At 35.2% G+C, this 13,443-nt stretch overlaps 1 protein-coding gene across 1 annotated transcript in view; it reads right to left on the bottom strand.

Annotated features, from left to right (window-relative positions):
* Positions 1 to 13,443, bottom strand: part of TTC27 (tetratricopeptide repeat domain 27) — a 114,725-nt gene that overhangs the window by 28,298 nt on the left and 72,984 nt on the right. The window contains 2 exon segments of the mRNA XM_066178598.1: positions 2,254 to 2,376; positions 4,460 to 4,555. Of these exon segments, the coding sequence (XP_066034695.1) occupies positions 2,254 to 2,376; positions 4,460 to 4,555 (219 nt within the window).

Below are 13,443 nucleotides of genomic sequence, written 5' to 3'. Positions count from 1 at the left end.
CAAGGAGTAAAACACCTCAGTGAGAAAGCCACGGCAACTATCTACTATTGTGCATTTAGGTTTTATAGTAGTTTTTTTCTCCTTGTTCTGTGCCATTTTGCTCACTGCTTGGCACTATTACTCTTCTGTTGACTCATGTTATAATATTAGTTCCTACTACTTTTATTCAGGTTATAAAACAGAAGAATGTAGAGCCATATCTAGTAACAGTAAGAAATCCTCAAAAAAGTTTGCTAAATGTTAGTGACATCTTACTCCACAAAATTTACACTGCTACATGGCCCTGTTATAACCAAATGAATTATGTATTTTCTGACAGCACAATGTGGAGCTTCACATGGCCTTATCTACAGGCTCTGTTTCTTTATCAGCAGATAATTCCAAAATAGGAGGAAAGAATGTATTACTTTGATCTGCAAGTACTCATCATATTGGTATTGCTGATATTTGGCAGTTTTATTAGATTTTTCAGGATTTAAATTCAGGTTTTCTTTATAAAAGCATTAGTGAATGAAAAACATAGAGATTTTTATTACACAGAGTTTGTTCTTTTGCACAGATATATGTTAAGTTCATTAATGACTTCAACATCTAGTGGCCAACATACCATCCCAGTAGATTTTCGTGAATTTCTACAAAAATAACTACCACGTTTAAAAACATCAAAACACTTTTGGTAAATATAGGCAGTTCACACTCTTAACACTTTGCAATAAAGAGCACAGACATTCGTTCCCCTTGGTCCACAGCTACATGTTTCTAATTTTCTGGTTTTTTTGGTCCAAAGCTAGATTTTTTCCAATACTGTTATTTCATACTTACACAGCATTTTCTGTTTTTCAAAGCACAGCACAATCCCTCATTCTGAAAGCATTTCTAAGCAGTTTCCTGTGTCAGATATCCTGTCCTATTCTCCGAGAGCCATTTTCATAACTCCCTAAGGGCAGTTTTGTGAATGTAAGTAGGACAGAATGCATTTCCAGGAAATGGAAAATACTGACCCCTATTTCTCCACTGTACTGAGAAGATTGTGATATTAGAATGCTATCCCCAAGGCATGCATAATGTGCCACAGAATTTGCCAGCAAGACATATCTGTCAGTTTATAATGAACAAAATCTAGGCTTTGGTGCATGTCAATTAGAAAAAAACCACGTAAGTATAAGGCATTCTGCTTTTTTTCTATCAATTGAAATGATATATCTCTATTCATTAAACTTTAATTATGTCAGAGCATAGTCTTTGTGCTTGTGGTGTTGTAAAGGTACACATACATTCACATATTTAATGCTACCATATACCAAACAGAGGGAAAGGAAGGGTAGAAAAGAAAACCCCCTACTTTTGTCTGAAATTGAATATTTCTGAATATCTATATAAATTTTGAAAACACTGCTTAATAGCATAAGTTCCTGCTATAGCCTGTGTGAGTTTGCACCAGAAAGAGAACAAAGCCGAAGTTACATACAAGTAGGCATTGCTTCCAAGTATAATTTTCTAAAGTCTTCCTCTCAACAGTAAAAGCAAAATAGTCAACAATAGGAAGGCTAATATAGCCTGTTACCAGCAATTTAAAACAGTTATGTCACTGATACGCAGTTAGGTGGTGGCTTTTAATTGTCTTTGGAGCTGATCACACACAGTGGTAGCAATGCTAAAGAAATGATGGATTAGTTCAGGGAAACATCAACAGAGACTTAACAAGTAAAGCCTTTTAATATTACACCACTTCTTGTCTCAAGTGTTTGATTCTGTAATTTGAAGATGCTAACATCAAGTCATTAAATACATCAAACACTGACGTTACTCTATTTAAAGTGTTTTCTAAAAGTACAGCTAATAGTTTGAAGAATTAGTAAGAGAATTAGTATCCCCTCCAAAGTTTCAAGACTATCATGAATAGATTGCTACAGCTTTCTTGAAATGCCCACATGCTGTCTATCCATAGTAGTTACTTTAATTATCTTTGGATATTTTCAAGGATCGCTATCACAATCTTCTTGCATCTCAAGTTGCTCCCTATTTACCAACTTCTGTTTCATGCGGCTATTACTCAAAGTGAATTATTTTAGCATTCACAGGTTATGACAGGCTCTTACGCCATATGTCCATTTTTCCTAAGCAGATTTTCCTGTGATGACACTCCTATAGAAACAAGTGTCATTAGTGATTTGCCAGCTAAAGCCAGACAGTCCTTCCCGCTCCAGATGCTATTTCAAGATGGAACTCAGCTATATGAAACATTTTTCTTACCTTTCCATGTTGTCCTGCTCTTTCATAGCAGATTACTGCATCTTCCCACATTTCCAGCTCCTCAAATATTTGTAAGGCAGAGCTGGTGCATCCCAGCTCAAAGAGTAAGTTTGCAAGCTGGCGCTGGAAAGGTAAGAAATTCCAGGTAACTGAAAGTAGCAAATAATGTCTATAATTTTAAAAGACGTTAGAGGCATTTCTGACATCAACAAGAAGCAGACAGGTAATACAAAATGATTCTCCTGAAACTTCAGGATGGAACCTCATACAGTGTATATACCTCAACACCCTCTCCCCGAATAAAAATTGTTGTGCTTTGAACAATTGAACAATATAATCCAAAAATAGAAATGGACATGGGAAGAACGAATTGACAGAGATGAACTTCCAGCCCTTAAATGAGGCCCATGCGGCTGGAGAACAGCTGCAGCAGGATGTTGGCAATGTTGAGTGGGAAACACAGCCCCAAAGAAGGGAATGAAAGCCCCTTCTAGCAGTGCTCTGTCACAGTAATCTGCACCTGTGGAGAAACAAGGATGGAGAGAAAGGCTCTGATACAGTTCTGTTCAGTAGCTGTGAGAAATCACTGTCCTAAACAGCCACTGCCAAAGGGTACTGGTTTTTACCCAAATCAGTATTGGATTTGAGTTGAGGTTCAACTCCCTAGCTGAGTTTTCCTCACAGTTCAGTCAGCCCCTTTGTTACTTCAAATTCAGCTATTATTTCAGTGTACTAATGAAAATAAATGAGTCATGTCTTCAATTAAAAAAAACCAAACATGGCATGCTCTCATGACTTTGAAAAGTCATCTTTGGTCTGTATTTTTTAAGAGAAGATTAAAACTGCAAATAGGTCTTAACCTTTAAAAAAAGGGTAACTTATATACTATGTGTGACAGACAGACAAACACATTTGCAAAAATAAAGGGGAGCATACTGTGTATGGACAGCTACTTATGCGGTGACACCCTGCACAGTTAACCTCTGCAGTGGACTTGGTGATCCTGAATGGACTCCCTGAAATTCTCTGCATATGTCATGAACCAATCCTCATTGGTTTGGGTTCAGTATCTGTTGCAAATCCAAGGAGTTACTAGAAGGGAATAGACTAGTAGTAAAAAAAATTAACATCTGGCTGCAGCTCTTTGATATAAATGTGTAACAAACTCTGAAAGCCTCTTTGTTAGCTTGATATTAATCACTTATGAAAAAAGCATTTGCCATTGTCTACAACTAAATCTCATTAATGTTTAATTAAATTTGCTCAGTTATATTTGGTAAAATTTATATATGCCATGTGTCTTCATTACTATGACTGGAAGATTGAGTCATCTTTCATTATAAATCCCTATTTTAGTATTTCTATCTTTGGCTTAGAAAACTGGCTTGGACTGAAAATGCCACTGACAACTGGAAATTAAAACCAGATTTGATGGTTATATTGCAAGTGCCTGTTGAAAGGTTATGTAGAAAAATGTGAGAATGCTCGGAGAAGATATGATTGGTTAAAACAACATGTGTTGAGATTAGAAATCAAAAAGGAATAAAATACCATTAAAAGTAAACCAATATGAATACCTTTGAAGGTATGCAATGTTAACAATTTTCTTGAGTTTGTTAAATACAGCATCATCAGGTAAGACTTTAGTGTGTAGATTTCTGTTCTAGAAAATCAAGATGAACAGTGTAGTTATGGGTGTAAAGAAATCCAGTCAGTACTAGTAAGAGGGGACTATCTCAAAAGAAAAACTTTCTCAGCTCAAGGTCTTCAGTGTACTATTGACTTGCTGCTGACTTCACCATGATCAAGTTCCCAAAGTGAACTTTAAAAGACAAGAAAGATGCACGTAACAGTAGCACAAGTAAACCAGTAATAAAAGGTATTAAAAGACAGTGGCAAGTTTATTTTAATAGGAGATATGTTTGAAGCTTGCAAGTTTTGATCTACTTTATACTGAAGGAAAAGTAAAGAAGAATTGCACTAACAAGCAATTACTCCTGTGCATGTCAGAACAAGACATCTGAAAGCAAAGCCCTGTAGAACTTGACTTCTCCCCAGAAACACCTGGTGTATGTTAGCTTATGTCTTTATTCCTACAGTGTTTCAACTTGAAGTCTCATCACACTCACTTGACTTTGGAGTGATGCAGCATCAAAAGTAACCACCAAGACTTTTAAGTAAATATTGAAATGGGATTGTTTCACACCTGTATGGCCCAATGTGGAGGCACCTGACAACAGTAGAAAATCTTCATGCGTTCAGATACTGATGTATTTGTATTTTCAAACTGGTCTGCAAGTGCCTGTAAATGCAAAGTACATCCTGATTTAGTATTTACTTGGACTTAATCAACCTAACCCCCCCATAAATTCAAAGTATTCAGAATTTTAGGCATTTTTGACATAATGGAGAAATCATAATCAACTACAATCAATACCAGCAATAAGAATCAAATTTACAATCCCAGGCAAACACTTGCAGAGTCAAACTGCATCAACTATTGAAGTGACTCTGCCTAATCCATTTCAGTCCTTTACCTAGTTTTCCCCCAAAACAGAATTGGTGTGTTTTAGGCATGACATTTCTTATTAAAAAGAGAAAGACAAACATATTATAGTGGACCATGGTTTTGGAAACAGTTCTAATACAGAATAAATTATTGTGACTTTGGCAAACAATTCAATTCAAGCTAATTTTTTTCTTTTGCTGGAGCTTGGATTGTTGAAATATTTTCTTCTGAAGCCCTTTGAAAGAGAATGGCAACTTTCACAAAGAAAAACTTCACCACTAATTTTTTGTCTGAGAATCCACTACAAAGTTATTTAAATCAAAATTCAATAGCAAAAACAAAAAACAAACAAAAAAACCAACAAAACAAAAACCCAACAAAACAAAAAACCAAAAACAAACAAAACCCCCCACAAACAAACAAACAAAACCCTAACAAACCCCCCCCCCAATATTAAAGTAGGGTGTAGCCAGAAAAGTGGTTAGAAATTTTAAGATAAGGGAGAAACTCTCTTCAAATGCCAGTCACCATTAAGTGGCAAATTTAAGGCCAGTGTGTAAATAAGGGAATATTAAATAACTTGCGTTCACATGATACGCCTATCAAAGTCTCATTAATATCTCAAAGATTTACACATGGTGCTACAGAAGTCAGAATTTTCTCAGCTTTCTGAAAATGAATGCAAAGATTCCCAAGCAAAAGGAAAAAAAATAACAGGATTGCTTCTTTCTCTCTTTCTACACCCAACTGTTGATATCAATAATGCAACTGACAGCTGCATAAAATCAATTCTGTGATTCAAACTGCTAAGCATCTTGTAACTGCTATTGATGTTAATAGGATTTACTAGAGTGGCTTCATTCTTTTAATAAGAAAAGAAATCACAACATGCAGCAATAATTTAGACTCTGTTGATGCTTAACCTCCTAAGTGCAAAAACTAATATTTCACATATTTCATCTTATTCTTCTTCTTAAAATTATCTCCAGAGGCCTGTTCTTACAGATTATCCAGAAACCTATGCCAAGCAAACAGCTGAGATGTATTTGTAGTAAGGAAAATGACACACTAATAAAATTGCATTCCTTCACACAGTTTCAGGCAATCCAAGAGTCAGATAAAAATAAAACTTTTAAAGTAATATTATGTAATTTTAGAACTTATTTGAATACAAACTATATAATACATTATATTTCTCTGTTTTAGTTCTGCTGAAATGTTCTAATGCAACGCAGAAGCCCGTTATTCTATACTCTGTTGTAACAAAAATTAAACCAAAAAATTTTCCAATTCCTTGGGTACTCATTTTATGAGACAATTTAGTAAAATACAGTTGAAAAAATTTAAAAACAATAATTGCCCTAAGCCTCAGAAAAGCAGGAAACTATTAAATATGTCCTGCAAAACAATTTTTGAGAGCAGGAAACAAAAGGCAAGAAATGTTTCAGTGAATCAAAATAGTTTTCTTTTCACTTTTTTCCTCTCCCTTTTCTAATTTCTATTGTTCCAAGAGAAAAACTGAAATAAAAAGAAAAATATTTTTGCAGAAGAATGTATTTTATTTTAAAAAGTGGCCATATCTTTCCTACACTTCACAAGCAGAAAAGCCTACACATAAGAGTAAAATATGATTGTTAACAAGTAGAATTCTCCCCCTTCCCAAAACCAACACTGTTCTCTGTTCAGAGTCCTAACAAAAACTGAAAATGTAGGTAGAACTTACGAATATTACACATTCCTTAAGAAGAGTAAATGGCAATGAATTTAGAAGTCCTAAAAATCTGTGGTTAATGCACTCTTTAATACACTGAAAAAATAAGCCCTGACAGTTCTGCCTACTTTTGAAGTATAGCAAGTAAGTTACTCAAACTTTGAATTCTGTGTTTCTGAATAATGCTTGAAGAAATAAAATTTGGGTTGTATAATGGCCAGAAAATGAGAATCCAAACACTATTGCACAGCTAATATCTAACAGATATTAGATCACATAACAATAAATCAATAAATTCAACAAGTGAGCACTATCAAGTGAGCAGTCTTTTTCATTAATGACCTTCAACATTAATACGCTGCAATAAAAAAACTATGTAAATACAGAATACTTGCAACACAGTCATATAGAAGATTTCGTGACTTAGTTTAACTTGAGACTCAAATTCCTGCCTTGAGTGTTGTTAAATAGAATTAGAGAAGAAACTAATTAAAATTCACAATTCTAAACGATATGGGTTCTTCCACAGGCAACATTTAAAAACGTTAAACAGGCTACTCTGCCACCATGTAACACACCCTTTTCCCAAGGCTTAAACTGTCATAGAAGTCCAAAAACACAATACAGAGACACATTAATCCAGTCTGAAAAAACAAAACCAGATAGTTTTGATGGAATTTTGTATCATGAGCAAAGGCTATGCTATTGTCACATGAATGCAGGAAAAGACAGCTTTAGAAAGCACAGTGCACTCTCCCCACCCCACACTCCAATCTCTGCTTTAAGATTAAGTAGTAGTACAATATGCAGCCTGTTTCGGATAAGCATACCATGCTAATTTGAAATGATCACAGTAGAGCTTTTATTACTTTACTTATCAACATCAGTCTAATCACTTTTCTAATCACTCTCAGCTGGTAATTTTCCACGACTTGAGTACATGAAGCTTGTAATGTACTTTTCCCACCTTGGACATCATTTCCTATGTTCATTCCCATTGTATATTCTTGCTTTGTTTCTATGTTCAATATATGTGTAATATCACTAAGGTCCTCGTGATAAAACATCAGCTTTGATCTTTGAGCCTGACCAAATTTCAGTCTCTTCATCCACTCCACATGTTTTGCCATCCTTATCTTCAATGGCTGAGTTAGAACTTCTTTTCTCTTTAGCCAGACCTTATCTCTGTGCTTAATCTCTGGAAATACTATTACAGCTTTATGGTTTCTGAGTTGTCATTTTTCCACAACATTATGCTGCTTGATTTCTCAACCTACTTACAGTATAGTTTTTAAATTTGTCATTCATCCAACTGGTCTGAAATCCCTCTGCCAAAGATTTGATCCTTTTGTTACAGTATAATCTTCAGACAGCTTTTTTGCATCTAAGGCAAATAAATGGCAAACCTTCACATGCTTCTTTCTATTCTTAACCTCTTTATTCTAGATGAAATAGTTTACTTGCTTTAAAAAATGCTTCTTACTATGTAATACTAACTATATGCACACATTTTTTTCCATCCATTTCACCTGGAACCAAGCTTATTTAGGGGAAAAATCCCCCCGCAAACAAACAAAACGAAAGAGCCCCAAACTCCTATCCTTTGAAAAGAGCAAGACGTTTAATACTTGTCAAAAACATACTGGAAACAGCATAACACCTTGCTTGTGCAGGAACTACTCAATTCAATCTGGATCTCCCACCTCAGAAACACTGAAGATACAACTACTCATATCCAAATTTAACATTGCTGGCCCAAATAAAACATCTTCATTTTATCCATGCAATTTCATCTCACTTCTTCCCAAGTTTTTGTATCAGTAACACACAGTGTGACTACACCACTTTTTCCTTTACCTATCTTTTCCAAAAAGAGCATTTTCCAGTTTCAGTGTTCCAGTCACAACTGTTCCACCAGATCTCTTTCATCTGTGCAACAGCTTGCTTCACAGACAGTGTTAATTAATCATCACAGCTTGTTTATTTTGTTTTCCTGTCTTGTCCTACTGCTAACCAGGCATGCAGCTGTTTTCCACCAACCACACCCTATTTAAAAATGCTATTACTTACAACGTGAGTACCTGATCATTTGCTATGCATTTACCAGTACTGCAATCTCCACCCTTCTGCTATTTCCTAATACCCTTTGATTTATCCTGATACCCTTGATATTCCTATTTATGAATGATTTTACAGACAGGAAGATTAGGTAAGTTTTTTCTAGACTTCCACTGCTCAGTCTAGAAATCCTGTCAGCCTGCCAGAATCAATCCCCAGTTAGTATCTCTGGGGCTCCAGTGGTGATGGTCCACCCATGAAGTCCTCTCTGCATGAATGCTCACACCAGCCATAAACCACTATGTTTATCCATCACTCAATTCCAGCTGACATGGTGACTGTGGCATTATCTTGTCCTGCTTTTGCCCTTCTCTAGCACCTCTAAGCTGTCCTGCTTCTCACATGTTTTTACCATTTTGGACATGGATTTAGCTTGATTGGATGAATGAAAAAGTGCCTTTCAGTCTTTTCTAACACAGAAACACCAGACACACTTTCCATGAAATTCTTGTAATTCTAGAGTTCTTTTTCTTCAATTTCTCCCAAGCCTAAAGACTTCTTCTGAAAATACCACTAATCACCCTGACCTCTTCATGGTCTGCCCAGACAATCACTTCCATTTTCCTTGTGCTTCTTCCATTTCTGTACATTACCTCTGGATGACTTATAAGCAGCAAGTTTGGTGTCACCACTCTACTGCTCTCGTATTCTAGTTGTTCCCTTAGCTACTTACACAACCTATATACCTGTTAAAGCACCAAAGTATGGACATCAGCTGTGGGACTGCCTGGTGGGTCATGGCACCATGACACAGTTGGACTTGTTCCGCTTGGAAAAAAGGTGTCTGGAGACAAAGGGGGCAAGAGGTAAAAAATACATCTGTTGGGAAAACAAACCTGCTATCTCATCCATACTATGGTTCCTAAGAACTTAGCAGCAGTACAGTTCAAACTGAACTGAGTGCACCTATGTTATTTACTCAAAAACGAAGTAGAGGAAAGCTCTGTAAAAATAACAGCAACTACATGTGTAACTCTGGTTGTGGAATTACATAGTTCTTATTTTGTTCATAGGCTTACTTCAAAAATTATGAATGAATAGGAAAATTTATCATCAAAAAGCTCCTTTGATTTCCTGCCACAGAAGTTGATCTCACAGCTTCTACTGTATTCATAAAACAAAAGGTGAGCACTTTTTTTAAGCTTATGGAACATTCAGTTCTTGTGGACCCTGTAATAGGTACAGACTTTTCTAAAACTTTCAGAGATTGTGATAAATTAATTCAAACTTTCACACAATTTAAGACTAAATTAAAGACAATTAATTCTAAATGCTTTAGAATATTTATTTTTGAAGGCAGTGATATCAAGATACTTGTTTAACAGAAAACCTACAAAATTCTTGATGTTTCAAAACATTAATTGGCTTTATTATTTTTCATGTTATTTTCTCCCAAGTTACATTTTCTAAGAATAAAGTCTGAAAAATGCTGCAGGAGAAAGAACTACAATCTAAGTTAATTTGGAGTGTTTTGCAACAGTAACTGTGGCAGCCTTGTTTCACAATAGTGTACACAATAATAAACACAGAAAATTACTAACAAAACCACCATTCTCCCTGAAGAACATATATATAATCAGAACATCTATATCTCTCTCTATAATTCAGAAACTGTATACATATTAGATAACAGGTGACAAACAGATAATTAAATAAGGACAATAATTCAAATTTTTTTCCTCTGCATTAGGTATTAGGTAGTCCAAGCTTTTCTCGTACAATAACTATTTACTACCTTGTGGATATGTAATTGGATATTGAGTTATACACCTTTGATAACCTTGCTTTAAAAAAGCATTAAACCCCATATTTAGATTTCTATCTACACACTTATTTCAACACTCTTTGTCAACCCAAGAGCCCCTGTTACCAAGACCACCAGGACAAACTGAGACATATGAAGTCTTCTAAAATCCAACAGCCAACCTACCAGTGAAACAATGCCAGAAATGATAAAACTATTAAAAGCTTTCATATAACAATGCAGTGAAGTTTTGCTTAATGGGAGAGAATAATTTCTGGTCTAGTCAAAACTTCACGACAGAGATTATGACGAAAGAGTGATTACTTTATTGAATGCCAATTTTATGACTAGAAAAATAGATACAAAACCAGTTCATTGGTTCATATTGGTTCATATTACATTCAATCATTATTCAAAACAGCATATAGACAGTTCAGACAGAACTTCATTGCCTGAAAACTAAAACGATTCAAAGGAAATAATGAGGTATCCTTTTAAAAGCTTACGGATTAGGTATTTCTGTTAAACAATGAAACAATCTCTTAATAGTCAAGAACTAAGACATCAAAACACTCAGCAAAAATCATTATGCAAGGATGCATTTCAACATCAAGAAGAAACCTCCTACTCATTTATCTAGTTTTCAAAGTGGAATTATGACATTAAATACTCAAGGTAAATTTATTACAGTGATCACTATTATAAATTGTAGTTTGTAATTCGTGGAAGCTTAAACAGACCATTTCTTACACCCTGCAAAGATGCCAAGCTGAAGACCACTACTTACTGGAGATTTTACATTATTCAAATTCTCAAGAGATAAAAATGTTCTGTGAGAACTCTGCAGAAGTTAAATGCCTAAAATCACAAAAATATTGCCTCTTTTTTACACCTCATTAAAATACAAGTCTTAGTTTTATTAAAATCTTGTAGCCTTGAAGGCTTGTGGTTTTGCTCATTTGGCAAATTCACCCTCTCCAGTCATTTTTCCAGTCAAATTGTTCCTTCTTAGGATTGATCCCAATTGGTATGTTTACTTAAACCTACTAGAGGACTGTGTATCACACCAGTCCCTAGGAACGAACTGGTTTAAAATTCATGAAAACTAACTTTACCATGTTGTATAGCACTGACTTCCTATTTTGTATTGCAAATGAAAGGCTACAAGGTGTCTGGAACACAGAAACTGCAAAGATTACAGGATGCTTCACAGACATAAACTACTAACAAGGTAATGCAACTTGAAACAAAAGTAACAAAAACATTCAAGTAGAAGACTTGAGGATGCGAGTTTTGAAATCTGTTTGCATTGAAAGCAGTGTTTTACTGACTTTGCTCAATGCTTTGGTATAAACTTCTTGAGAGTATGTAGTACTTACAGAAAACACAATGTTCACTGATCCAGGTTATTGCTGGGTCCCCAAAAGGAAAATGGTCCCAGTTTTTAGCAGCTTTACACACAGAAGGAAAAAGGCTGATTTCCTTTAACTAAAATGAAAACAAAAATTTTCTATGCATATTCTCTCAAATTAGAGTAATCCCTTTTTAAACAGCAGACTAATCCCAACTAATACTTTGCTTATTTTTCCCTCCCACCATAGACTCAATGGAGAAATCTCTCTGATCTGTAAAAACAGGAGGTCTTCTGGTACTGGATTCAGCACTATCCACCCCACAGCAATGTTCTAGTAGCTGATTTTGATGGATACTTCAGTTAAGATGCTCCAGCTCTCAAGGCCCTAAGTACCAATAGTACTGAGTATGCATAAGGAACAGGGATTCTCCTCTGATATCTCCTTTTTCCTTCTTCCCACTAAACAGCTAAAGAAACTCCTTGGCATCAACCATTCCCCACCAAATACCTAAAAGCTTAAAGTTTCTAGGCTGAGAGGATTGCTAGTAGAGGTTTTTCCAGGACAGCTTTCTCTCTAGCATCTCACACAGGGCTGATTTCACTGTCAGCACTTGACTTGAATCTGAGAATAATGTAGTATTCTCTCCAAGACAGATTACAACTAGAGAATTTCCTAACAAGTTTGGAAAGTTTAAGTCCATTAAAGTTGTTATTCCATTTAAAAGCATAAGCAAATATTTTTTTTTTAAACAAAGGTTGTGTCAACTTTGCAGCAAAGGAGGAACTTGCTTGTAGCCTTTAATAAAGATCTGACTGTTCTTGCACCAGAAACCTCTGTTTTGGTGCAATCTTTCCTCCCCAGCTCCATCAGGCGTTACAATAAATTGTTATAGAGAGTAAGTTACATCAAACACTTGTGTTTTGTAATAAATAACAGATATAATCTTTGAGAGATGCAGTTCTTCCTCAGGAAAGATAAGAAAGGAAGGGGATAGTCAAGTTAAACCCTTTGATTTAGTAATTTTTCTATGCAGTATATAATTGTTAGTTTGGGTATAGTCATAAACTTTCACAACTATGACCCATTTGATGTATCCTGTATTCCAACTGGAACACTCTGCTCACAAAGAATAATCTATCAGAGATATCCCGTACTTTTTCTATTGCTGGTAGTCTTGAGTTTACCTACCATATAGCAGATATTTGCATTTTGCTGATAGTAAATAGTGCAATAATGTATATACACACAAGCAATTAAAAAAAAATTTCTGTAAATAGCAGAAAAAAAAAGCCTCACTCAAGCTTTAAAATAAAGCATAAGTAAGCATACTACAAATAAATATTCAAAATAAACATTTATATATGGCAAAAAATATAGAACTTGGGAATTAGATGGTCACTTGAAACAACAAATACTTTAAATAAAAAAGATTTCAGAGAAAAAGTTCTTAAGACCTTGTCACTAATTGCAAGCTTGCAAACATTTACAGCTTCCTACCTAGGGCAGAGACTGGATGGTATTCTGTTACGCAAACAGAAATATCAAAGAAAAAAAACACAGCACAAAACAAAATGCCGAATATTCATGTAACTGTTTTGGTGCAAGCACGTTTGCATTTGGCGCAGTCGCACCAAGTGTAATTCTTTCATGCTACTAAGATACCTGGAAAAAGGAAAGAAAATCATGTCTAGTCTTATCTAGATACCCACAAGATGGAATCACAGAAATTCTGCTGTTTTAATTGGCAGAAGCT

This window comes from Chamaea fasciata, unplaced genomic scaffold (assembly GCF_029207755.1).
Source record: "Chamaea fasciata isolate MVZ Bird 193981 ecotype frontalis unplaced genomic scaffold, bChaFas1.0.hap1 SCAF_3, whole genome shotgun sequence".
NCBI lineage: Eukaryota > Metazoa > Chordata > Aves > Passeriformes > Sylviidae > Chamaea > Chamaea fasciata.
The sequence above is the reverse complement of the archived record's forward strand: the minus strand, read 5'-3'. Positions and strand labels throughout refer to the sequence as shown.